Source organism: Trichomycterus rosablanca, chromosome 12, assembly GCF_030014385.1.
Source record: "Trichomycterus rosablanca isolate fTriRos1 chromosome 12, fTriRos1.hap1, whole genome shotgun sequence".
In the NCBI taxonomy this organism is placed as follows: Eukaryota; Metazoa; Chordata; class Actinopteri; order Siluriformes; family Trichomycteridae; genus Trichomycterus; species Trichomycterus rosablanca.
Window position 1 is genome coordinate 36616656 of NC_085999.1, and position 25534 is coordinate 36642189.

At 42.7% G+C, this 25534-nt stretch overlaps 1 protein-coding gene across 1 annotated transcript in view; it reads left to right on the top strand.

Annotated features, from left to right (window-relative positions):
- The first annotated feature begins 3797 nt into the window (after window positions 1–3797).
- wnt10a (wingless-type MMTV integration site family, member 10a) overlaps window positions 3798–25534 on the top strand; it is a 32603-nt gene continuing 10866 nt past the window's right edge. Inside the window, exons 1-3 of the mRNA XM_063005710.1 lie at window positions 3798–3847; window positions 11425–11687; window positions 17374–17771. Of these exons, the coding sequence (XP_062861780.1) occupies window positions 3798–3847; window positions 11425–11687; window positions 17374–17771 (711 nt within the window). The remainder of the gene's footprint in view (window positions 3848–11424; window positions 11688–17373; window positions 17772–25534) is intronic.

The window sequence follows — 25534 nt, forward strand, 5'->3', positions numbered from 1 at the left end:
ATAATCAAACGGTTCCAGTTTCAGTACCAAAGTTTTAACAGTCCAGTACTAAATGTGCCGATTCCAAGGCACACAGTAACACCCTGGACGGGGTGCCAGTCCATCGCAGGGCAGACACTCATACACACACCCATTCACCTATAGGGCAATTCAGTGTCTCCAATTCACCTCACTTGCATGTTTTTGGACTGTTTGAGGAAACCGGAGCTCCCGGAGGAAACCCACACAGACAGGACCTGGACCGCCCCGCCTGGGGATCAAACCCATGCAGGACCTTCTTTCTGTGAGGCGACAGTGCTACCCACTTAGCCACTGTGCCGCCCTGTGTGTAAAACATAAAGTTAAAATCTTAATAAATAAATAAATGTAGCATTAGGTGATTGTGTTGTTCCCACTCCAACACTGTACAGATGATCTCCATACCTAAAGTTGTTTAGAATGTATTTATTTAAAGATATTATTTTAAAAATGACTCATTTTAGTTATTGTTTCATCTAAAAAAAAACAATACATCTGAACAATGATTAACGGTCATGACATAAAGCAACTAAATACTAAATAATTTGTCTAACCAGAATTAAAACATTTATTTCTGTTGTAAGCAATCAGCTGTACACACCCTTGAAACTCTCCTGCACTGGGTTGGGCTGACAGAGAGCGTGTTGGTATGATGTTTATGTTTTTAACTACGCTGTCATACGGAACTATTAATTAGTGTATCACATCTCTGCCCTAAGCTAAAAGGTCTTTACAATGTGTCGTCTTTTTTATTGGCTTGCCGTGCATGTTTAGAGTTCTGCTGTCATTCACCTCAAGTATGTCTGACATTTCTGAGCTACTGGAAGCTCATGACTGACATCATTAAAGCTGATTACGCATGACTCGAGCATGAGTTACGGACGCACTGCTAATAGGCGCTGAAGTGTCTGTTAGACTAAATTAAAGAAATGTAAATCAGACGCAGGATTGTCACAACTACATGTGAGAAAGCTCAATGCATGAGGGTGTTTGTTTGTTTGTTAACATCATGTTTTACATTTTGGTTACATTCATGACAGACACGGTAGTTACTCATCACACAAGGTTTATCAGTTCACAAGTTCAGTATCAAACACAGTACTGGACAATTTAGTGTCTCCAATTCACCTCATTTGCACGTCTTTGGACTGTGGGAGGAAACCGGAACTCCCGGAGGAAACCCACACGGACAAGGGGAGAACATGCAAACTCCACGCAGAAACCTGTGAGGCGACAGTGCTACCCACTTAGTCACCGTGCCGCCCAAGCATGTGGGTGTAAAGCATTAAATCAATTATTATAATCAGACCTGAGTTGGGCATGCTGTAGCCTAGTGGTTAGGGTACTGGACTAATAATCCGAAAGTCGCTGGTTCAAGCCCCACTACTGCCAGGTTGCTGCTGTTGTGCCCTTGAGCAAGGCCCTTAACCCTCAATTGCTCAGACTGTATACTGTCACAGTACTGTAAGTCGCTTTGGACAAAGGCACCTGCTAAATGCCAAAAATGTAAATGAAAATTAGTTCCCCTGTAGAGAATTTTTGGAACCATGTGGAAATGACTACAAGAGTCCTGGGTTAAGATGCAGCTCATGCAAACTCACTCAGGAAGCCCAAGATTTGACCAGTAGCTCTAATTAGGACATGGATTAACTTGTACAAATACAGTAAGTTGGAAGCTGGAGGAACCTACCACAAAAGCTTTTTAAGGAACTTAAATATTATTTGGTATCTCTTTCTGGAAGCCACTGCAGGAAGCCAGGAGGTTTTCAGTTTACTCATTCATCTTCAGTCACCTTTCCACCATAGTCAAGGCCTTGATGAGTCTAAATCCTGTTCCAGAAAAAACTAGGCATCGGATCACATTTAAAAATTTCAGTTCACCTCGTACTTTTGGAGGTTGAGAGAACTGTAGGACCTACAGGAGGCCCATAACAACATGACAGCAAGATCAAACCACCTGGGGCTGTGGAGCACCAACACAACCTGCTGCACCACATTGCAATACTTGATGCCTTCACAGAATGTTCTCATCAGGTGAGGAACCTAAAGCATTTTGCCTTCTCAGAACATCAAGCATGCATCACACCTTCTAGATGTTTTATGGAGGTGGGAGAAAACCGAGTGGACACATGGAGAAGATGCCAAGACTCCTTACACTCCAGTGACTGGAAGCAAGGATTTCAGGATCCGTACCCACTGTTCCAGCCACTCTGGTTTTATTCCACCTCTAAAAACATGCAGATGGTGGATTGGCTTCTCTTAATTGTGTGAGTAAATGGGTGGGTGTGCAGGTGACTATATGAATAAATGTGTGAGTGAATGGGTCACTATACGCGAGCGAATGAATTAGTGGGTGAGTGAGTGGGTGTGAATGAATGGATGAGTGAATAAGTGAGTGAGTGAGTGTGTGTGTGAGTGAATTAGTAAGAGTGAGTGAGTGTGAATGAATGGATGAGTGAATAAGTGAGTGAGTGTGTGAGTGAATTAGTAAGAGTGAGTGAGTGAGTGGGTGTGAATGAATGGATGAGTGAATAAGTGAGTGAGTGAATGAGTGAGTGAGAGTGTGTGAATATTTGAGTGAGTGAGTGAATGAGTGAGTGAGTGAGTGAATGAGTGAGTGAGTGTGTGAATATATGAGTGTAAGTGAATGAGTGAGTGAGTGTGTGAATATATGAGTGAATGAGTGAGTGAGTGTGTGAATATGAGTGAGTGAGTGAGTGAATAAATGAGTGAGTGAATAATTGAGTGAGTGAATGAGTGAGTGAGAGTGTGTGAATATTTGAGTGAGTGAGTGAATGAGTGAGTGAGTGAGTGAATGAGTGAGTGAGTGTGTGAATATATGAGTGTGAGTGAATGAGTGAGTGAGTGTGTGAATATATGAGTGAATGAGTGAGTGAGTGTGTGAATATGAGTGAGTGAGTGAGTGAATAAATGAGTGAGTGAATAATTGAGTGAGTGAATGAGTGAGTGAGTGAATAAATGAGTGAGTGAGTCAGTGAGTCAGTGAGTGAATAAATGAGTGAGTGAGTGAGTGTGTGTGTGTGTGAATATGAGTGAGTGAGTGAATAAATGAGTGTGTGCGTGCGTGTGTGTGTGTGTGTGTGTGTGTGTGTGTGTGTGTGTGTGTGTGTGTGTGTGTGTGTGAATATGAGTGAGTGAGTTTGTGAGTGAGTGAGTGAGGTACCCTGAGATTGACTAAAAGTCTGTCCAGGGTTTATTTTAACCCCCATTGCTGACCAAGATGACGCGATTAAGGAATTGAATAAATAAATGCACACACACACACACACACACACACACACACACACACACACACACACACACCACTGCAGCTTCTCCAGGGTTTTTGCTTTCTTTACCTAGTGCGTGTTGCAGCCCGCACCATGTGTGCGCTCGGGCTCGTGTGTGTGTGTGTGTGTGTGTGTGTGTGTGTGTACTCCAGCACCAGCTGCTGGTACACACAGTAAAGTGAAGCTCACCTGCAGATAAAGTTGTGTGTGTATAAACGTGAGGAGTGTGAGTGTGTATGAGTGAGTGTGAACTCTCTCTCTCGCTCTGTGCGTGTGTGTGTGTGGTGAGATGAATGACGGCATGCTGCAGCTTCTCCTCTCAGTGCGTATCTGAACTCGCTCAGTGCAGGAACCTGGAGAAGCAGTCGGATCCTAACACACACACTTCTCTCACACGCAGCTGGACCTGTGCCCTGCTGGAACCGAAGCCTGGTGCTGATCCTCAGGACGTGTGTGATCTTAATCATTCTTCTGTTTTGGGAATCCAGGATGGGACTGTTCCTCATTCTCTACCTGTTCGGCTGCGCTCTGATTCAAAGGTAAGTTCGATCTTCTCACCTTCTTCCCAAATCAGCCTGATGAAACCTCCTAAACGTGCAGATTAAACCTGGTGTTTATTGAAACACGTCCTGAATGAAGTGTGTGATTACGGGTGAATATTTATCACACTGCTTTAATGACGTTATAATAATATTCTACGTCATAATTTGCCGAAATCGCACTGTTGCGTAAAACCATCTGAACTTTTTTGCGAATTAGTTGGAATTCTTCTCAAAGTTGGAGAATCTCACCGTTCTGAATCAGAATCAGAAGCTGGATGAGATGTGGTGCTGATGCACTTTTGGAAATCTCTACAGATGTTTTTGTAGCCGAACACTCTGTACGGAGGGTCAATCACATACAGATGTGTCGAAGTGATGGAAACACACTTGATCTTTCTGTCCTTTTACCAGAATAAAGTTCCGTTTCTGCTTCGTAAGTCTGATTTTGTACGATTTAACACCACAGCCTACTGTCCTCAAAACTAAGAACACAAAAACAGCAAAGAAAACAAGAAAGTAAAACTTTTTCTTATTGAATGTATCTAAACGCGACATGTGCATCTATTCAACCCATCGCGTTATTTCTTAGCTGTAGGAATTAATAAAAGCATCACTCCTTTATCTAACAGCTGTTTTATTACATGCATTTTAACACGAATATAAAATATATCTATATTTTTCTTGTCAAAATCACTTTGCATTTTGTTTTTTTATAATTCAAGAAGTACGACACCCAAGTTAACATGATCTTCTTTATTTCTTTATTTATTTTTGTCCGGATTTATTGTTTAATTCAAAATATCTATAATTTAAGAAATTTGAATGACATGCATAAGTTACATTATGTTGCAAACAACCAGATTTTAAGTGCATAAAAACACCTTAAAATTAGTTTAGCCAAACCCAGATCAGCCAATCATCCAGACCTGTACTGTATATAGAGATAAACTAATAATATAAGAGAACTTGGTTAAAAAAATTATAATAAAATTAAATATGTAGATTAGAAAGTCTTACTTGTAATAGTAGTATCAATAATAATAATATGCATTTATTTATTAGGATTTTACACACTTTGGTTACATTCATGACAGGTACGGTAGTTACTTATTACACACAAAATTCATCAGTTCAAGTTTAATATCAAACACAGTCATGGACAATTTTGTATCTCCAATTCATCTCACTTGCACGTCTTTGGACTGTGGGAGGAAACCGGAGCTCCTGGAGGAAACCCACACAGACACGGGGAGAACATGCAAACTCCACCTGGGGATCGAACCCAGGACCTTCTTCCTGTGAGGTGACAGTGCTACCCACCGAGCCGCCCAAAAATAATAACAATAATAATAATATAGTAGTAGTAGTAGTAGCAATAATAACAATAAAAATAATATTAATAACAGTAATAATAAAAATAATAATATAGTAGTAGTAGTAGCAATAATAATAATAATAATAATAATAATAGTAATAATAAAAATAATAATATAGTAGTAGTAGTAAAAGTATTAATGATGATGATAATTATAATAATAATAATAACGTAGTAGTAGTAGTAACTATAACAATACAAGTAATGGCATTAGTAATAATAATGATTAAAATAATAGTAGTAGTAGTAGTAATATAGTGATGATGACGATGATAATAATAACAATAACCCATAATACACTTGAACTGACTTTACTTGAGCAGTTTGTACAATCCTGATCACATTCAGCTGGAGAGAAAACGTTGACCAGCAGTTCAGCATAATTTCAGATGTAAATGTGTCATTATTTATACTTTCTGCTTATGAATAAGGCTGAAATCAGTTAAAAATGTGGCACAAATTTCTATTCTGAATAGAATAAATGATTTATTATGTTAAATATTTTTATCACACCGTGTTATTACTGTTTTTCTAAATTAATAGTTTTAAATGTTTTTAAATGTTTCCCAGTGTTGCATAGATTTCTTTCAGGTTGAGCCACAGTCGATATATAAACTTACACGCCATGACCAAATGTATGTGGACACTGCTTCCAATTATTAGGTTTGTGTGTTTCAGCCACATAAATTGCCAACAGGTGTATAAAACCTTTATAAACCTTTAAACACTTTTCGAATGAACTGAAACATGGATTGTGAGCCAGGTCTTCTCATTCAGCATCAGCAACTGACCTCCCAAATGCTTTTTCACCCAAATGGGCACAATATTTAACAGACACATTTAAATTCTTGTGGAAAAACATTTACAGAAGAGTAAAGGCTGTTATAGCTGCAGGGATTGAAGTGGGCACAGGGATTGTTGGCAAGTCCTAACTATATTTATGTACACAGATTCTGCTCCTGCTGAGGTGTATACATACTTTTGGCCATAAAATGTAGCTATAATTTAGTCCCATATAATTGTAGCTGTTTTTATTATGATATAGGTGTGTTATTGTTTTATCATTCCTAGCAGGGTGCGGCTTTTAAATCTCACTTTGGAGATACAGGAGGATGTAAAGGTTCCTCATTCGGCCTGTAGGATCACAACTGTACTTTGCATTTATGGCATTTAGCAGATGCTTTTATTCAAAGCAGCTTAAAACTGTGACTGAATAAAGTGCAAACAATTAGGGGTTAAGTGTCTTGCTTAAGGGCCCAACAGTGGCAACCAGGTGGTGGTAAGGCATGAACCAGCAACCTTCTGATTAACTTAACATTATTTACTTATTTATTTATATAATTTAAGATGAACAGAACTGCTGCTTATTATTTTAATACCTTCTTTCGTATCTGGGAACCTTTCAGGGAACTATGATTGGATCAGAACTGATACTCTCGAGTTTACATCTGTGATTCACCTTCAGTCAGAGGATCTAGTGTTGCTTTAGAACTCTATTAAGGTTTATAAAGGGATGAAAATAATGAAGACTGTACTTAAAATGTGGATTTACAGGTGATATGATTGACACACTGTGCACAGCTCATTTATTATCCACCGATCAGCCATAACATTATGACCACCCCCTTGTGTCTACACTCACTGTCCATTTTATCAGCTCCACTTACTATATAGGAGCACTTTGTAGTTCTACAATTACTGACTGTAGTCCATCTGCTTCTCTACATACTGTTTTAACCTGCTTTCACCCTGTTCTTCAATGGTCAGGACCCCCACAGAACCACCACAGAGCAGGTATTATTTGGGTGGTGGATCATTCTCAGCACTGCAGTGACACTGACGTGGTGGTGGTGTGTTAGTGTGTGTTGTGCTGGTATGAGTGGATTAGACACAGCAGCGCTGCTGGAGTTTTTAAATACCGTGTCCACTCTATTAGACACTCCTACCTAGTTGGTCCACCTTGTAGATGTAAAGTCAGAGACGATCGCTCATCTATTGCTGCAGTTTGAGTCGGTCATTTTCTAAACCTTCATCAGTGGTCACAGGACGCTGCCCATGAGGTGCTGTTGGCTGGAAATATTTGTTTGTTTGGACTATTCTCAGTCCAACAGTGACGGTGAGGTGTTTAAAAACTCCAGCAGCGCTGCTGTGTCTGATCCATTCATACCAGCACAACACACACTAACACACCACCATCATGTCAGTGTCACTGCAGTGCTGAGAATGATCCACCACCCAAATAATACCTGCTCTGTGGTGGTCCTGTGGGGGTCCTGACCATTAAAGAACAGGGTGAAAGCAGGCTAAAAAAGTATGTAAAGAAACAGATGGACTACAGTCAGTAATTGTAGAACTACAAAGTGCTCCTATATGGTGAAGCTGAAATAATGGACAATGTGTGTAGAAACAAGGAGGTGGTTTTAATGTTATGGCTGATTGGTGTATATGGTAAAACAGCACAAATAAGGTACTTTTAAAGTTTTATTTTATAAGCTTTATACATTTTTGTAATCATACACCAATGTCTAAGTTGATGCCTTCCAAATAATTATATCTAGCTAATAATAATAATAATAATAATAATAATAATAATAACCCATAATACGCTTGAACTTTTTTACTTTTGTAAAAAATTTGTACAATCCTGATCACATTCAGCTGAAGAGAAAACGTTCACCAGCAGTTCAGCATCATTTCAGAAATAAATGTTTTATTATTTATACTTTCTACTCATGAAGGCTGAAAACCATTACAAATCTGAGGCACAAATTTAGCTAAATTATATATAATAGTTAGGACATTAAAAATTAAATATGAAATTAAAACGTTACCTGAGTAAACAAGTTTCATTATGCTGGCCTTAATGAAAGGCTCAGTCATTTATGAGCAAGAATGGTTTGCTCATAAACAAAGATTTTAAACCTTACACTTTTCCATTTACATCAGTCCATCTCAGAGAGGTTTGGTCTCAGAGAAGTCTTTTACATCTGGCTTCTGCTTTATAATGGATTCTGAACTTGTATTTGTAGATGCAGCGGTGAACTGTGTTTACTGACGTGGGTTTTCTGAAGGATCCCAGAGCCATGTGGTTCTGTTCATCACAGCAGCATGTTTTTTTAATGCATTTTCTCCCTATTTTCCTTTCGATTTAGCTTACTCAATTTGTCTTCCGCTGCTGAGAGATACCAGATTGAATCAGAGGAGAGCACGTCGCTGTACACGCCTCTTCCGACACGTGCACAGCCCTCCTCTTCTCGTCCCTGCACTCTGCACAGGCGTCTCTTCCGCCAGTCAGAGTCCTTACACAGTGTATGAAGACCCACCCACCCACACATAGTCCGGCCCCCACCCTGCAGATACGGTGGCCAATTAGTATCTGCTGCAGGCACTGCCAATTATGCCCGCTAGATGGCGCTCAGCCGACCGGTGGCAACACCGAGTTTCGAAACAGAAGCATGTTTAATGCAGTGCAGTCTGATGAGCTGAAGTTTAGGGTCATTCAATATTGATTGTACACACAGATAACTTAGAATTCTCTAAACGTTTTGATCATGTTATGGACTGTAGATGGTAGAATCTCTATATTTCTTGCAACTGTGTGTTGAGAAACGCTGTAAAATGTAAACTGCTAGAGTATTCACTTATGCAGTTTTTGCAATGCAGTGAACCTCAAATCATCTTTGCTCAAATGATTGAAACTTGTAGAAATGCTCCTTTCATCTCCCAGTCTTATTTTCCCTGTTCCAACTCTTTTTGAAAGCATTGAAGGCATCAACAATGAAATACGCATATAATTACAATTTCAAGAATTAATAAAGTAAATGAGGTTAACCATTAAATACATTTCAGCTACAGTGGACCCTTGACTTACGAACTTAACTGGTTCCGAAGGGCTGTTCTTAAGTCAATTCATCTGTATTTGTAATTAACAGTATTGGTAAGTGTGTAGAACCACTTAACGAGAAATCTGCATGTTACATTTTGACACTGACATGGTGGTGGTGTGTTAGTGTGTGTTGTGCTGGTATGAGTGAATCAGACACAGCAGCGCTGCTGGAGTTTTTAAATACCGTGTCCACTCACTGTCCACTCTATTAGACACTCCTACCTAGTTGATTCACCTTGTAGATGTAAAGTCAGAGACGATCGCTCATCTATTGCTGCTGTTTGAGTCGGTCATCTTCTAGACCTTTATCAGTGGTCACAGGACGCTGCCCACGGGGCGCTGTTGGCTGGATATATTTTTGGTTGGTGGACTATTCTCAGTCCAGCAGTGACAGTGAGGTGTTCAAAAACTCCAGCAGTGCTGCTGTGTCTGATCCACTCATACCAGCACAACACACACTAACACACCACCACCATGTCAGTGTCACTGCAGTGGTGAGAATGATCCACCACCTAAATAATACCTGCTCTGTGGTGGTACTGGGAGAGACTATTGAAGAACAGGGTGAAAGGGGGGTAACAAAGCATGCAGAGAAACAGATGGACTACAGTCAGTAATTGTAGAACTACAAACTGCTTCTATATGGTAAGTGGAGCTGATAAAATAGACAGTGAGTGTCCCTTTAACACCCTTGTGTTAAGAATACAGAGAGAGTAAACGTGGTCCTCCGTACATGCCGAGACCTTCTGTAAGAGTCTGCATGTAGCATTGGGGTTGTGTACTAGCTCGCGGCTCTTTCTGACAAGAGCGGGTGTCGTGCGAGCAGCAGAGGGAAACTGAGCATATCTAAATTGGGAAGTTGCAAAAAAAGGAGAATGCATTTCTGATGAAGAGGAATGCAGGAGGAATAAATTAATAATTGAAGACTGAGGAATGGAAGTCCTGTACCTGCCTAAACAAACAATAATGTGTAGGTGTGATAATTACACCCCTAAGGCGTTTATACACTCGCACCAGAACCTGTAAGATCACTTTTCCAAAAATATCACTTTAGGATAGTCTACGCTGTTGCTAAGCTGTTCCTGTCTGCAGCTTACTTGGGGAACGTCTTCTAATCAAGCGTTTTATTCCAATGTAGTCATTTAAGTCCATGCAATTCTTTATTCCGCTTCTTGCACCAGCTTTACACCGGCCAAGGAGAGCTGCAGACTTGCATCCGCCCCCTCCAACTTGAGAGTTGTTTGTTTGTTTATTAGGATTTTAACGTAATGTTTTACACTTTGGTTACATTCATGACAGAAATGGTAGTTACTTGTTACACAAGATTAATTAGTTCACAAGGTTATATCGAACACAGTCATGGACAATTTAGTGTCTCCAGAGCACTCGGAGGAAACCCACACAGACACGGGGAGAACATACAAACTCCACACAGAAAGGACCCGGACCGCCCCACCTGGGGATCGAACCCAGGACCTTCTACATGAGAGTTGTAGAGAGAGTTTTAGAGTCACATTGTGCTCTGTGTGTTCCTCTATTTTTCATGCTAGTGCTGGAGCAGACAGCAGGAGTCACTATTAAAACCCCATCCAACCTTCACTCCCTCAGACACGGCCAACAGCTGTCCAAAGACTAACTCAAACTGCTACCAGAATATTAGACTGCTGCAGTACCAGAGCACCCAAACATAATGATAGTATTTGATTTTTAATTATTGAAGGCCATTATTTATTATTGGGTAGCACTGTCGCCTTAGAGCAAGAAGGTCCTGGGTTCGATCCCCAGGTGGGGTGGTCCAGGTCCTTTTTGTGTGGAGTTTGCATGTTTTCTCCGTGTCTGCGTGGGTTTCCTCCAATTTCTTCACACAATCCAAAGACGTGCAACTGAGGTGAATTGAAGGTACAAAATTGTCCGTTAACTGATGAACCTTGTGAGTAACGAGTAACTAAAGTTTCTGTCATGAATGTAACCAAAGTTTAAACATGACATTAAAATCCTAATAAATAAATCAAATAAGTATTGAAAGTCTTGTAAATCATTAAATCTAGCGATAATCCTCTGTGGTGATCTACTAAACCAGCACAGCTACACTACACTGAAACTGTTGTAGCCTGTGAACAATCTGGGTTTGATATTCCTTATGCTTGGTCTTGTCTTGGTCTCAGTTATTATGGGTCTATGTTTGGTCTTGGTCTAGACTTTAACTCTGTTAATAAACAAAATGCTGCATTACAAAAATGCTACATTAACAAAATTATTTAACACTAGGTGTGGTCAGTTCTCATTAATCCACCTTAATCAATTCTCTTCTAGGGTAGATTCGAATGCGATCGTTGGACTGAACATGCCCTTTGACCCCATCCTCAATGCCAACACGGTGTGTTTAACCCTCCCGGGCCTGACGAGGAAGCAGCTGGACGTGTGCATGAGAAACCCGGATGTTACGGCCTCAGCAATCCAGGGGATCCAGATCGCCATCCACGAATGCCAGCACCAGTTCAGGGGTCATCGGTGGAACTGCTCGAGCCTCGAGACCCGGAACAAGATCCCTTACGAGAGCGTGGTCTTCAGCCGCGGTAAGTTACCACTCATCCGAGGTTCCTAATCAGTTCCTCTAGATGTGTTCTGATTTTTGAAGTCTACCTGCCGGACGTGTTCATTCAGACAAGTATAAAATGTGATTCACTGAATGAGTGGAGAAACATCTTCACGTTTATGTCCAGTTGCTGTGAGTTACCACTGCTAGACATGATCTCACCCGCTGTATGATGAGTAATGTGGTCACCGTTTCTTCATCCTGATTGGGTTTCAAGTCCCCCTAAAAGTGTCACGTGTGATAGAAAAAAATCCTCTTCAGTCAGAGTGAGAGTTCCTGATCCTCTAAGAACCTAGAACAAACTCTAATAAGATACACTGTATAGCCAAATCAGTGTGGACACCCGACCGGGAGCTTATTGTACATCCAACAACAAGCCTTCAACAAGATTTTGGAATGTGTGTGTTGGAATTGGAGTCCGTTTAGTCAAAAGAGACGATCGTGCAATCAACACTTCAATTCATCCCAAAGGTGTTTTATAGGGTTGAGGTCAGGGATCTTGTGAGTGGACACCTCCTTCACACCAAACTGCTCAATCTGGTCAGAAGATGACCTTCCCCAAACTGTTGCTACATTGGAATTGTATTTATTGTATATAAGTGATTTAAAGTAAAGTGGTAGTCACAGTGGCTCGGTGGGTAGCACTGTCGCCTCATAGCAAGAAGGTCCTGGGTTCGATTCCCAGGTGGAGCAGTCCGGGTCCTTTCTGTGTGGATGTTCTCCTCATGTCTGAGTGGGTTTCCTCTGGGAGCTTTATGACCCCACCAACACCCTTACAAATGAAATCATGAGTTACATGTACACTATAAAATAAAAGTATGTGGACAATCTGCCTAGACATTCAGGGGTTCAGGGGTTTGTTATCCCCACAGGCACACTCCAAAATATTGTGGAATACCCTCCAGGTCTAGATACAAAAATAGGTGACACAGTGGTACAGCTGGTAGAGTGGGTGCTGCAGATCAGCTGGGTCTAGGGACCTGGGTTCAACCCTTAATTGCTCAGACTGTATGCTATCACAGTACTGTAAATCGCTTTGGATAAAAAGCGTCTGCAAAATGCTGAAAATGTAAATGTAAATATGTGAGAAGATTTGTATGTTCTCCCCGTGTACATATGGGTATGCAAAAGATGGACTGGCTGATCGAAACTGGTGCCACATTCATAGCGTATTTCAATTTTAAGCCTGGCTCTGGAACCACTGCAGCCCTGATCAGGATGAAGTAGTGACTGAAGATGAGTAAGTCTTTCTCCATGCTGTTCTTTATCATTCCTGGTGTATGTACGGAGGTTGATGGAGAGCAGGTGATAGACGGCCGCTGGCACTTTAGGTCAAGCTGGGACGTGTAGGACATGGAAATGCTGTTTTCGGGCCCCTCCAGAGCGACGGGGGAGCGGGTCCAGATCGATCTACCGAATAATTCAGGGCGCGAGGCACAGCCGGCTGCGCTGATGGCAGAGGAAGTGGGAAAATGAATTAAAGTTTGAAAGAAACTGTCACTCCGGTTTATGGAGAACCAACGAAACGGGTTTATGCTTTTACCTCCGCCAGCTCAGGCCGAGAGTTGGGAAAGCGCTGAGAGCAAATTCACAGCGTGCACACACACACACACACACACACACATACACACAATATTGTCTATGAGAAAATATCACTTTCCTAATAAAAATGTTTCCTTAATATTCAAATGTGTTTATGTGTTCAGACAAGCACCCTGTCGGGTTCCAGAAGTTTATAAAATGCAAATAATCACAGTCATGAGATTCATTTATTCATCCATTCATTTATTTTTAGTAAGCGACAATTCAGGGTCATGCTGCACCCAAAGCCGATGAAAGAAACCTTGAGCAGAAGTTTGAAATACACCCTGTAGATCAGGGTTATTCAAACTTCTTTTTAAGCGACCCAGATGGGGCGGTCCGGGTTCCTTCTGTGTGGAGTTTGCATGTTCTCCCAGGGTCTGTGTGGTTTCCTCCCACAGTACAAAGACGTGCAAGTGAGGTGAATTGGAGATACTAAATTGTCCATGACTGTGAACTGATGAATTTTTGTGTAAGTAATTACCTGTCCTGTCATGTCTTACACTCTTTGGTTACATGTATGACAGGAACGGTAGTTACTCATTACACAAGATTCATCAGTTCACAGTCATGGACAATTTAGTGTCTCCAGTTCACCTCACTTGCATGTATTTGGACTGTGGGAGGAAACCGGAGCTCCCGGAGGAAACCCACACAGACACGGGGAGAACATGCAAACTCCACACAGAAAGGACAATTACTGACTGTAGTCCATCTGTTTCTCTGCATGCTTTGTTAGCCCCCTTTCATGCTGTTCTTCATACCAGCACAACACACACTAACACACCACCACCATGTCAGTGTCACTGCAGTGCTGAGAATGATCCACCACCTAAATAATACCTGCTCTGTGGTGGTCCTGTGGGGATCCTGACCATTGAAGAACAGGGTGAAAGGGGGCTAACAAAGCATGCAGAGAAACAGATGGACTACAGTCAGTAATTGTAGAACTACAAAGTGCTCCTATATGGTAAGTGGAGCTGATAAAATAGACAGTGAGTGTAGAAACAAGGAGGTGGTTTTAATGTTAAGGCTGATCAGTGTAATACAGAATATGAACATAATATCTTTTTCATGACATTGTTTTGGCTCAGTGGGTAGCACTGTCGCCTCACAGCAAGAAGGTCCTGGGTTTGATCCCCAGGTGGGGCGGTCAGGGTCCTTTCTGTGTGGAGTTTGCATGTTAACATTACGTAAAATCCTAATAAAGAAATAAACATAGTGTTCCTGTAGAAACTTTACAGTGATTGCTCTTAATAAAAAGCAGGATTGTGCTGAAATCAAGCCTGGTTGTGTTTCATAACTGAAACGCATAAAACGTTTTAGTAAATGCAGAAAGGGGGCAAATACTTTTTCACAGCTCTGTACCTTAGCCTGGTAGCTTCTGGAGAAAACTCCACACATCAAACACATGCTAAGCGTTGTAGCTGGGAATAAAAACAGAAACTGGAACATGCTATTGCTAGTTTATTAGCTTCGAACAGGGTTTAGAAATAACAGGCCGGCGTGGCTTACACACACATTTATTTTACACCCAGCCGAGCGCTCCTCGTTCCCCGAGTTCAAAAATAAGTGTTTTACGCGGTGCGGCCGCCTCTGTTCCCTGCTCGTTAAAGCAGCGACGGCCTTTGATTGCAGCAGGCTGGAGGAACTGCAGACGCTTTAGCTTTAAGTGGCTCCTTCATGTCCTGCTTTCGTTCTCCGTCTGCTCCTGAAAGTCATTTAGGGAGCCTGGATAATTTAATGAGGCGTCCGGTTAATACGGTTGGAGAGCATTAGCTGCTCCTGATCCCCTGCGGTCACCTGCGGTCGCCTCTCTACCTCTGTCTCCCGGCTACGTGGCTACGATGGAATAAAGTCGACCGTGCTAACAATGTAGCTGTAACTCGGTGCTGATTAACGTTTCACTCAAGTGTCAGTTCTCCAGCAGGAGGTTCGAGCAGGAATTTCTGTAATCAAGTGAGTGTGTGTGTGTGTGTGTGTGGGGGGGGGGGGGGGTGTAATAAAAGTGTTGAGCACATCAAACAGTAGTGTAATCACTACCATGTTTCAGGAGCTGTGCATGTAAAAGTATGTGGACACCCCTCCTAATTAGTGTTAAACACACATATTGCTAACAGGTGTATCAAGTCAATTATAGAGAACTCAGTATATGCATCCATCTTTGTAGCAACAGTGTAGGGAAGGTCCTTTCTTGTTTCTCAAAGACATAGTGTGAATAAACCTCAGTGGTCAGCACAGAGCTCTGAACTTAAATACCTTTGGAATGAATAGGAACAAAGACTGAACAAAGCTTACTCGTTCCATTGTCATATTGGAACCTGTACTTTATATATTGTTTATTTAGATATTATAATATATAGATATTATTACATAAATATATCTATAGATACTTGGTCTTCAAATTATTGGGCAGTTGTATCTGGTGAAGCTCCGGCCTGGCTGGCATAAAACCCTGTTGACACACAAGTGTTTCTGGATTATGCGGGCGGCGTGGTGGCTAAGTGGGTAGCACTGTCGCCTCACAGCAAGAAGGTCCTGGGTTCGATTTCCAGGCGGGGCGGTCCGGGTCCTTTCTTGTGGAGTTTCCCTATGTCCGCGTGGGTTTCCTCCGGGTGCTCCGGTTTCCTCCCACAGTCCAACTACGTGCAATTGAGATGAATTGGAGATACTAAATTGTCCATGACTGTGTTCGATATAACCTTGTGAACTGATGAATCTTGTGTAATGAGTAACTACCGTTCTTGTCATGAATGTTACAAAGTGTAAAACATGACGAAAAAATCCTAATAAACAAACAAACAAACTGGATTATGCCTAGTTTTTGAGCAACGGCGAACGCTCGATTGCTAACTGTTCAACAACTCGATCCGAGCGGCTCACCGATCGGACTCAAGAAAAATATCTAGGGCCCAGGTGGGTGCTAGCACACCAGCGCCGAGATTCTGAACTCCTCGGTTCGAAACTCGCCGTTGCCACCAGTCGGCATAATTGGCAGTGCCTGCAGGAGACACATTTCTGCTAGGGCGGGATGACCGGACTATGTGGGTGGGGTCTTCAAATGCTGTGTAAGGACCCTGATTGGCAGATAGAGAGGCGCCTGTGCAGAATGCATGTTAAGGACTGCGTGTGGGTTGGAGGAGGCGTGAGCAGCAATATACCCACCTCGACTGCAATCAGGGATCCCCCAGCAGCGGAAGACAAATTGACTACAGAAAATAGGAGAAGAAAAATATCTAGCCTGTCAAATATCATCCACTGTCGGCGACTCAAAATCATGTAGTGTGAAAGGTGTTGCGATCAGGTTGTGATTGTTGTGAACGCAAGATACAGAGTGAGGGGAAACCCCGGGGGAGGAGTGTATAAATGTATGAGGCAGAGGCCTAATATAGTTTCTATCAGAGTATATCGGCACACACACAAGCTTTACAGTATTTGTGACTTTATCGTTTACGCCAAACTATAACACCAATGTTGCATTGCAAAACATATTTATTAACCTCCAACTCACTACAGAACAGACGCCCCCTGCTGGCCACGTAGCCAAATCCACTCCTTCACCCAGATTCATTTATCTTTCCTACTTGCTTTTACGCTGCACATCAGCGCACAAACAACTTTGATCGTTCGGATCTTGTTGACGTACATTTGTGGATGTGGTATCATTAAACCCCTCGTCACTTCTTGCGTTTGTTTTCACGACAAAACGTAGTTTGAGGGACCAGACAGACTGAGATTATTCCTGGTGATAGATGGAGTAGTGTGTGACCCCCTAACGCTGATCAGTCATGTAGTGTGAAAACCACAACGACTTAAAAGACTCCAGATAGCAAGCGATCAAGTCGTGTAGTGTGAACTGTACGAAGATCTGAACACATTAAAAGTCGTGTAGTGTGAACTTAGCATAAAACTTATTATTTGTTGCCAGTTGTATCTCTTAAATGTGAAAGTCTTCGAGCCAATGTGAGAGCTCACTTGGCACCACCCTAGAAGATGCCACAAAGCTAACCATGTTTGGATTGTCGTACACAGTGTTCCTCTCTGGCGCTAAGTGTGTACTGAGTGTCTCTCCCTCTGTGTTGCAGGGTTCAGGGAGAGCGCCTTCGCGTACGCCATCGCGGCGGCCGGCGTGGTCCACTCCGTATCGAACGCCTGCTCCATGGGGAAGTTAAAGGCTTGCAGCTGCGACGAGAAACGGCGAGGAGACGAGGAGGCTTTCCGCCTCAAGCTGAACCGACTGCAGCTGGAGGCCATCCAGGGAAGGAAGGGCATGACGCACGGGGTGATGGAGGAGCGTGGGGGGATCATAGAGGAACGTGGCGGCGGCAAAGGGAACGGGGCCATGGAGGAGTGGGAGTGGGGGGGTTGCAGTCCCAATGTGGAATTTGGTGAAAAGTTTTCCAAAGACTTCTTGGATTCTAGAGAGACGTACAGAGACATCCACGCCAGGATGAGACTTCACAACAATCGCGTCGGACGCCAGGTTGGTGCCATCGATTCTTTAGCAGTTTTTGATGGATGAGAAAAGCTTGGGTTTGTTTGCATTTAGCCACAGTAGGTGGAAACTCTTACCTTACATGGGTGTTGATGCTTGTCTTTTTGAGCCCTGGATCTGAGAGTGTGAGGTACAGAGCCGTGTTTAATCGATGCATTCAGGTAGGTGGCATGTTTTGAGGTAAAGACCACTGCTATTGGTCAAGAAAGCCTCATTTGATGTTCCAGTTCATTCCAAAGCTGTTGAGTGGGGCAGAGGTCAGGGCTCTGTGCAAGACACAGAGGACAGTCATGCTGGAACAGGAAACAGGCCTTCCCTAAACTGTTGCTGCAAAGTTGGAAGCATATCATATAATTAGTTTGATTGATTTATTACAGCTGTTACCAATTGTTGTGGATAAAACATATATGTATATACACACATTGTGTTTGTGTGTGTACGTGTGTAGTGTGGCTGAATCAGCAGTGTGTAGTGCTACAGTCGTGTGTGTGTAGTGTGTGTAATGTGGATGAATCAGCAGTGTGTAGTGTTACAGCTGAATTGTGTGTGTGTTGTATGTGTGTGAGAGTGTGTGTGTAGTGTGTGTGTGTTACGGTCGGCGTGTGTGTGTAGTGTGGATGAATCAGCAGTTTGTAGTGTTACAGTCGGTGTGTATGTGTAGTGTGTATGTGTGTGTGTAGTGTGGATGAATCAGCAGTGTGTGTGTCGGAGTCTGTGTGCGTTTGTGTGTGTATAGTGTGTGTGTGTGTGTGTGTAGAGTTACGGTTGGAGTGTGTGGGTGCGTTTTGTGTGTAGTGTGGATGAATCAGCAGTGTGTAGAGTTACGGTTGGAGTGTGTGGGTGCGTTGTATGTGTGTAGTGTGGATGAATCAGCAGTGTGTAGTGTTACAGCTAAAGTGTGTGTGTGGGTTGTGTGTGTGTGTGTGAGAGTGTGTGTGTAGTGTTATGGTTGGAATGTGTGGGTGTGTTGTGTGTGTGTGTGTAGTGTGGATGAATCAGCAGTGTGTAGAGTTACGGTTGAAGTGTGTGTGTTAGTATAGTGTGTGTGTTATGGTTGAAGTGTGTGTGTGTGTGTGTGTAGTGTTACAGTCGGAGTGTGTGTGTGTGTGTAGAGTTACGGTCGGCGTGTGTGTGTGTATATGTTACGGTCGGAGTGTGTGTGTGTGTGTGTTGAGTTGGAGTGTGTGTTACGGTCGGAGTGTGTGTGTACTGTGTGTGTGTGTATTATGGTCGGAGTGTGTGTGTGTAGAGTTACGGTCGGAGTGTGTGTGTGTGTGTTTGTGTGTTGAGTTGGAGTGTGTGTTATGGTCGGAGTGTGTGTGTAGTGTGTGTGTGTGTGTGTGTGTGTGTATTATGGTCGGAGTGTGTGTGTGTAGAGTTACGGTCGAAGTGTGTGGGTGTAGTGTGTGTGTTATGGTCGGAGTGTGTGTGTGTAAAGAGAGTTACAGTCGGAGTGTGTGTGTGTGTGTGTCACGGTTGAAGTGTGTGTGTGTGTGCGTAGTGTTACAGTCAGAGTGTGTGTGTGTGTAGTGTTATGGTCGGAGTGTGTCTGTGTGTGTGTAGAGTTACGGTCGGAGTGTGTGGGTGTGTGTTATTGTCGGAGTATGTATGTGTGTGTGTGTGTGTGTGTGTGTTATTGTCGCAGTGTGTGGGTGTGTGTTATTGTCGGAGTGTGTGTGTGTGTGTGTGTGTTACGGTCTGAGTGTGTGGGTGGCAGATTGGCTTACTGTTCTTTTCAGAATGTGTTAAGATGATGCTTCAAAGATGAACGCGCGTTTCTTTTCTTCTTCACACACACACACACACACACACACACACACACACACACACACAGGAACAATGCTTTCTGAGTTGTTGCTTTTGATCTGGCTTTGATCTTTAGATGTTGTGGACATTAAACACTCGATAGTCGTTACTGTGGTTTTGGGCTCCAGGTTTATTTGGTGTGCTCAGGTTTGTTGTAGATCATTGAGGAAGTACACGTGCGTGTGCACACACACACACACACACACACACACACACACACACTCACACACGTTGTCAATTACACACAGCATTAGCGAACTTCATCCACACCAAAAACTCCCTTAGCTTCCATAACCAGTAGCAACACATGCATAATTAGCGGCTAATGCTAAAGCAAACATCTGCCCCCCTCTACGCGAGCCGTGTTGGGATTTGGGTTTGGGATCGTACAATGGTGGGTTTTTCCTCACCGTGTCGTGTCCCTCGCTAATCTTGTGAATGTAAAACGTAGGAGGATTGATGTGCTGTTACCGTACCGCCGTTAGCATTATTAGTTTTGGACTTTAGACTTAGCGTTAGCATTAGTTCTTCCACAGGCCTGCAAAACAGCTTTAATTCTCTTTAATGCTCCTCTATCATTTGTAATAAACTGTTGGAGCCTCTTCAGGAGAATTTTTAGGTTTTTTGAGGGATGAGAAAGGTGGAGATCTACTTCACAGTCTACACTCAAGAACGTCCTATAAAGCTTTAATGCTATATAACGTTTATAACGCCCTATAAAACTTAATAAAGCTTTTGTTTTATTTCTAAATGTGGTGAACAAGAGCACCCAAACAGAAATGTAATATATGACATATACACTGATCAGCCATAACATTAAAACCACCTCCTTGTTTCTACACTCACTGTCCATTTTATCAGCTCCACTTACCATATAGAAGCACTTTGTAGTTCTACAATTACTGACTGTAGTCCATCTGTTTTTCTACATACCTTTTTAACCTGCTTTCACCCTGTTCTTCAATGACCTCCACAGGACCTCAGGACCACCACAGAGCAGGTATTATTTGGGTGGTGGATCATTCTCAGCACTGCAGTGACACTGACATGGTGCTGGTGTGTTAGTGTGTGTTGTGCTGGTATGAGTGGATCAGACACAGCAGCGCTACTGGAGTTTTTAAATACCGTTTCCACTCATTGTCCACTCTATTAGACACTCCTATCTAGTTGATTCACCTTGTAGATGTAAAGTCAGAGACGATCGCTCATCTATTGCTGCTGTTTGAGTCGGTCATCTTCTAGGCCTTCACCACTGGTCAAAGGATGCTGCCCACGGGGCGCTGTTGGCTGGATATATTTTTGGTTGGTGGACTATTCTCAGTCCAGCAGTGACAGTGAGGTGTTTAAAAACTCCAGCAGCGCTGCTGTGTCTGATCCACTCATACCAGCACAACACACACTAACACACCACCACCATGTCAGTGTCACTGCAGTGCTGAGAATGATCCACCACCCAAATAATACCTGCTCTGTGGTGGTCCTGTGGGGGTCCTGACCATTGAAGAACAGCATGAAAGGGGCTAACAAAGCATGCAGAGAAACAGATAGACTACAGTCAGTAATTGTAGAACTACAAAGTGCTCCTATATGGTAAGTGGAGCTGATAAAATGGACAGTGAGTGTAGAAACAAGGAGATGGTTTTAATGTTATGGTTGATCGGTGTATGTGTCAATATATGAAATTGGTTTAATATTTTATAGTTTGTACTAATATGGGCGTATATTTTATACATGAAAATTGTATAAGTGTACATGTATTACATTTGCGTACGGGTAATCCCGACTTCATCCTGGTGTTTATTAAACCATTTCTTATCATTGCAGTATATGCTGGTCCTGTCACATGGTAACAAAGAGGGTCTGCGTCACAGGGTGCGGCTGTTCCTGTTAAAAGTGCCTTTTATTTGTTGGTTTATCTACAACAGTGCGAAGCGATCTCTAGACCTAATGACTTCTACTAGATACTGCAGATGCTGTGGCTAAACATAAATCAGTCCAGATGTGGAACATCTGGTAAAAGCTGACTCACTAGACCTTTTTTACTGCTACGGGGTCCAGGGTGTGTGCTCTTTATACCAAGTTATGCAGTAAAGCCAGTGATGTGCAGGTTTTGTTGAGACTGGGTCTCAGAGGTTCTGGGGAACTTGGTAACGACCCTATAAAGTCCCGTTTGTTCCCGTCACTGAGCTTCCACCATGATATTCAACTTTGTGTCACTGATACACCTATCACTTGAGCGCCCAACATTCGGCCCAATCAAAACTGTTGGTTGCATCGTGCTGCATTCAAATTTTTAGCAGCAATTTAATAAACGTACACAATATGTCTAAAAGCATGTGGACACCTGATCATTGGACACCTGACCTCTCTGCGTGCTGGACATCCCATTCCAAAACAAGGTACACAGATGAGCCTAAACATTAGGACTACCCTCCGAGACATGAAGGTGTCCTGTGGCCTGTGGTGTCAGGACATTACCAGCAGGTCCATCAACTTCTGTACGTTGTGAGGTGGATCGTCCCACAGTGTATCCTGGTTCCATCTCCTCCACAGGTACGCCTACATGCCCACTGCAGGTGCTTTTTGGTGCCCTCTTGCTGTTCTGGCGATATTTCAACTGAATCGTCTGCTGCATTCAACACGTGAACTACGAAGAACCACCGTCAGTCCAGCATCTAATAGATCATCTAATAGATCCCTTGACCATGCGTGGTCTTGCACTTTTTGGCTGCTCAGTTTTAATACATCGGCTCATTATTGTAAAGTTATCTCCATCTGTTGCTGCTAAAACAGTCTCAACTCCTCTGTTAAGGCTTTTCACAAGGTTTTGAAGTGTACCATTAGGTCAACTGGGCATTTATGAGGTGAGGCACTAATGGGTAAGAAGGCCTGGCTCACAATCTCTGTTCCAATTCATCCTAAAGCTGTTCAGTGGGGCTGAGGTCAGGGCTCTGTGCAGGACACTGGAGTTTCTTTTAACCGAGATTTTCGAGCTTGCTTTGTCATTCTGAAACAGGAAAGGGTCTTCCCTAAACTGTTGCTGCAAAGTTAGAAGCATACAATCTCCTTTATATAATGATTTATTCAATCATTAGAAGGCGTGTCCCAATACCTTTGTAGATACACCGATCAGCCATAACATTAAAACCACCTCCTTGTTTCTACACTCACTGTCCATTTTATCAGCTCCACTTACCATATAGAAGCACTTTGTAGTTCTACAATTACTGACTGTAGTCCATCTGTTTCTCTACATACATTTTTAGCCTGCTTTCACCCTGTTCTTTAATGGTCAGGACCCCCACAGGACCCCCACAGAGCAGATATTATTTAGGTGGTGGATGATTCTCAGCACTGCAGTGACACTGACATGGTGGTGGTGTGTTAGTGTGTGTTGTGCTGGTATGAGTGGATCAGACACAGCAGCGCTGCTGGAGTTTTTAAATACCGTGTCCACTCACTGTCCACTCTATTAGACACTCCTACCTAGTTGGTCCACCTTGTAGATGTAAAGTCAGAGACGATCGCTCATCTATTGCTGCTGTTTGAGTCGGTCATCTTCTAGACCTTCATCAGTGGTCACAGGACGCTGCCCACGGGGCGACGTTGGCTGGATATATTTTTGGTTGGTGGACTATTCCCAGTCCAGCAGTGACAGTGAGGTGTTTAAAAACTCCAGCAGCACTGCTGTGTCTGATCCACTCATACCAGCACAACACACACTAACACACCACCACCATGTCAGTGTCAAATAATACCTGCTTTGTGGTGGTCCTGTGAGGGTCCTAACCATTGAAGAACAGCATGAAAGGGAGCTAACAAAGCATGCAGAGAAACAGATGGACTACAGTCAGTAATTGTAGAACTACAAAGTGCTTCTATATGGTAAGTGGAGCTGATAAAATGAACAGAAACAAAGAGGTGGTTTTAATGTTATGGCTGATCCGTGTATAGTGTAGCTTAGCGGATAAAGTCTTGGATCTGGTGATCAGAATCTTACTGGTTCAAGACACACCACCATCAAGTTTTCACTGTTGGACGCCTAAACAAGGCTCCTAACCCTCAGTTGCTTGTATTGTATTTGTTTACATTGTATTGAAGGTCAGTTTGGAAAAACGCGTCCACTATCGGCCGTAATCGTATGTAAATATTATGATGCTGAAGCTGCTGGTGGCTCCGTGGAGTTTGTGGTTATTAAGCTTCTTGTCTGGAGACGTTTCTCCAGAATCAGATCAGAAGGTCATGATGAGAAATCATGGATGATCTGATATCAGGATACACCAGAGCCGCAGTGTCGCTCCCACAGCTGCACACTGACCATTGTTTATCTCTGTATCAGTCCATCAGTCCATTTCTTCTTCGCCTGATTATTCAGACTAAACACAGTGTGTGTGTGTGTGTGTGTGTGTGTGTGTGTGTGTGTGTGTGTGTGTGTGTGTAATTGCAGGCTTGCTTTCTTATTGAACTGAACTATGATGAAGGCTGCGTCCACTCCGGACACACAATGAGCCATGAAGCAATTTCCTTACACACACACACACACACACACCAGGGCTTTTTACCCTTTGTTGGCAGGTGATCACAAAGGGGGCCAGGAGGGTGGGTGGTACATACTGTATACACCACATGTCCGAAAGTATGTGGACACCCCCTCCCCCTCTAATTAGTAACTTCAGGTGTTTAAGCCACACACACACACACACACACACCAACAGATAAACTATATGGACAAAAGTATTGGGACACCCCCTCTAATTACTGAATTCATGTGTTTCAGCCAAAGCAATTGCTAACAGGTTTAATAAATCAGTCATATAAAGGAAATTACATGTCTCCAACGTTGCGGCAACAGTTTAGGGAAGGCTCTTTTCTGTTCCAGCATGACTGTACCGCTGTGGGTTTGAGGCAGAGATGTTCACAAGTCACAAAATACGAGTCCGAGTCAAGTCACAAGTCTTTAGGCTAGAGTCAGAGTCAAGTCACGAGTCAATATAATCTACACAAAACATATATTAGAAATTTAGTGTAGAAATAATCTGTAAGTTCAGATAAAAAACAAAAACAGATTAGCGAGTGTATTTTGCCATTTTACTTCGTGCCTTTACTTTCCTCGTCATTGTGCAAATGAATGTAATTTATGTAACAAGAAGGTTCCAGTTAAAAGCTTCAACTGATACGTTTTGTTTTCATTGCAAAACAAAAGCACTCGATAAATCACGGAACAGCGGCCAAAATCCAAAACACAGCAAAAAATCCATAATACTGCTTACCTTAGCTTCTGTTCTTCCAGATGCTATTACATTTATAAGCGTGTGTCCCATTAGGAATAGAATCCGTTATTTTGTAAATGTGCTTATAATTAAAAACCTCCAACTTGTTAGAAAGCCAATCAAGTGTTTTATTACCACATCATCTGTGTGACGCTGCAAACTAAATACATGCAAATAACAGCATTTCTTACTAGCAATTACAATCAGAAGGTCTGATTGGTTCAGAAAGCGGTTCTTACAATCATTAGCGCCAATTCTGTATGAGCGTTCCATTCACATTATCTGTTACTGTGAAGTGCTTTATGTAGGGTATTCCACCATTTTAAGTAAGATTTATATCCAAAGGGAGTCGGGAGCGATGCTTCATCACTACGCCGGAAGCTGGCTGGAACATTTACTCATTGCGTGTGTTGCAGGTTAAGACGGCCGTAGCGGTATTAGGGAGCAGAAAATGATACAATCAGAATGATGTTGGATCATAAATATATAAAATTGTCTCACGTAACTAATGTTGGACTAATGTTGGACACAAGTCCTTTTATGTGACTCACGAGTCGAGTCCGAGTCATTTGAAATGAGTCCGAGTCGAGTCTGAAGTCGCTGTGTGTGCGACTTACGTGCGACTCGGACTCGAGTCCCCATCTCTGGTTTATGGACCTTGCTTTGTGCACATGG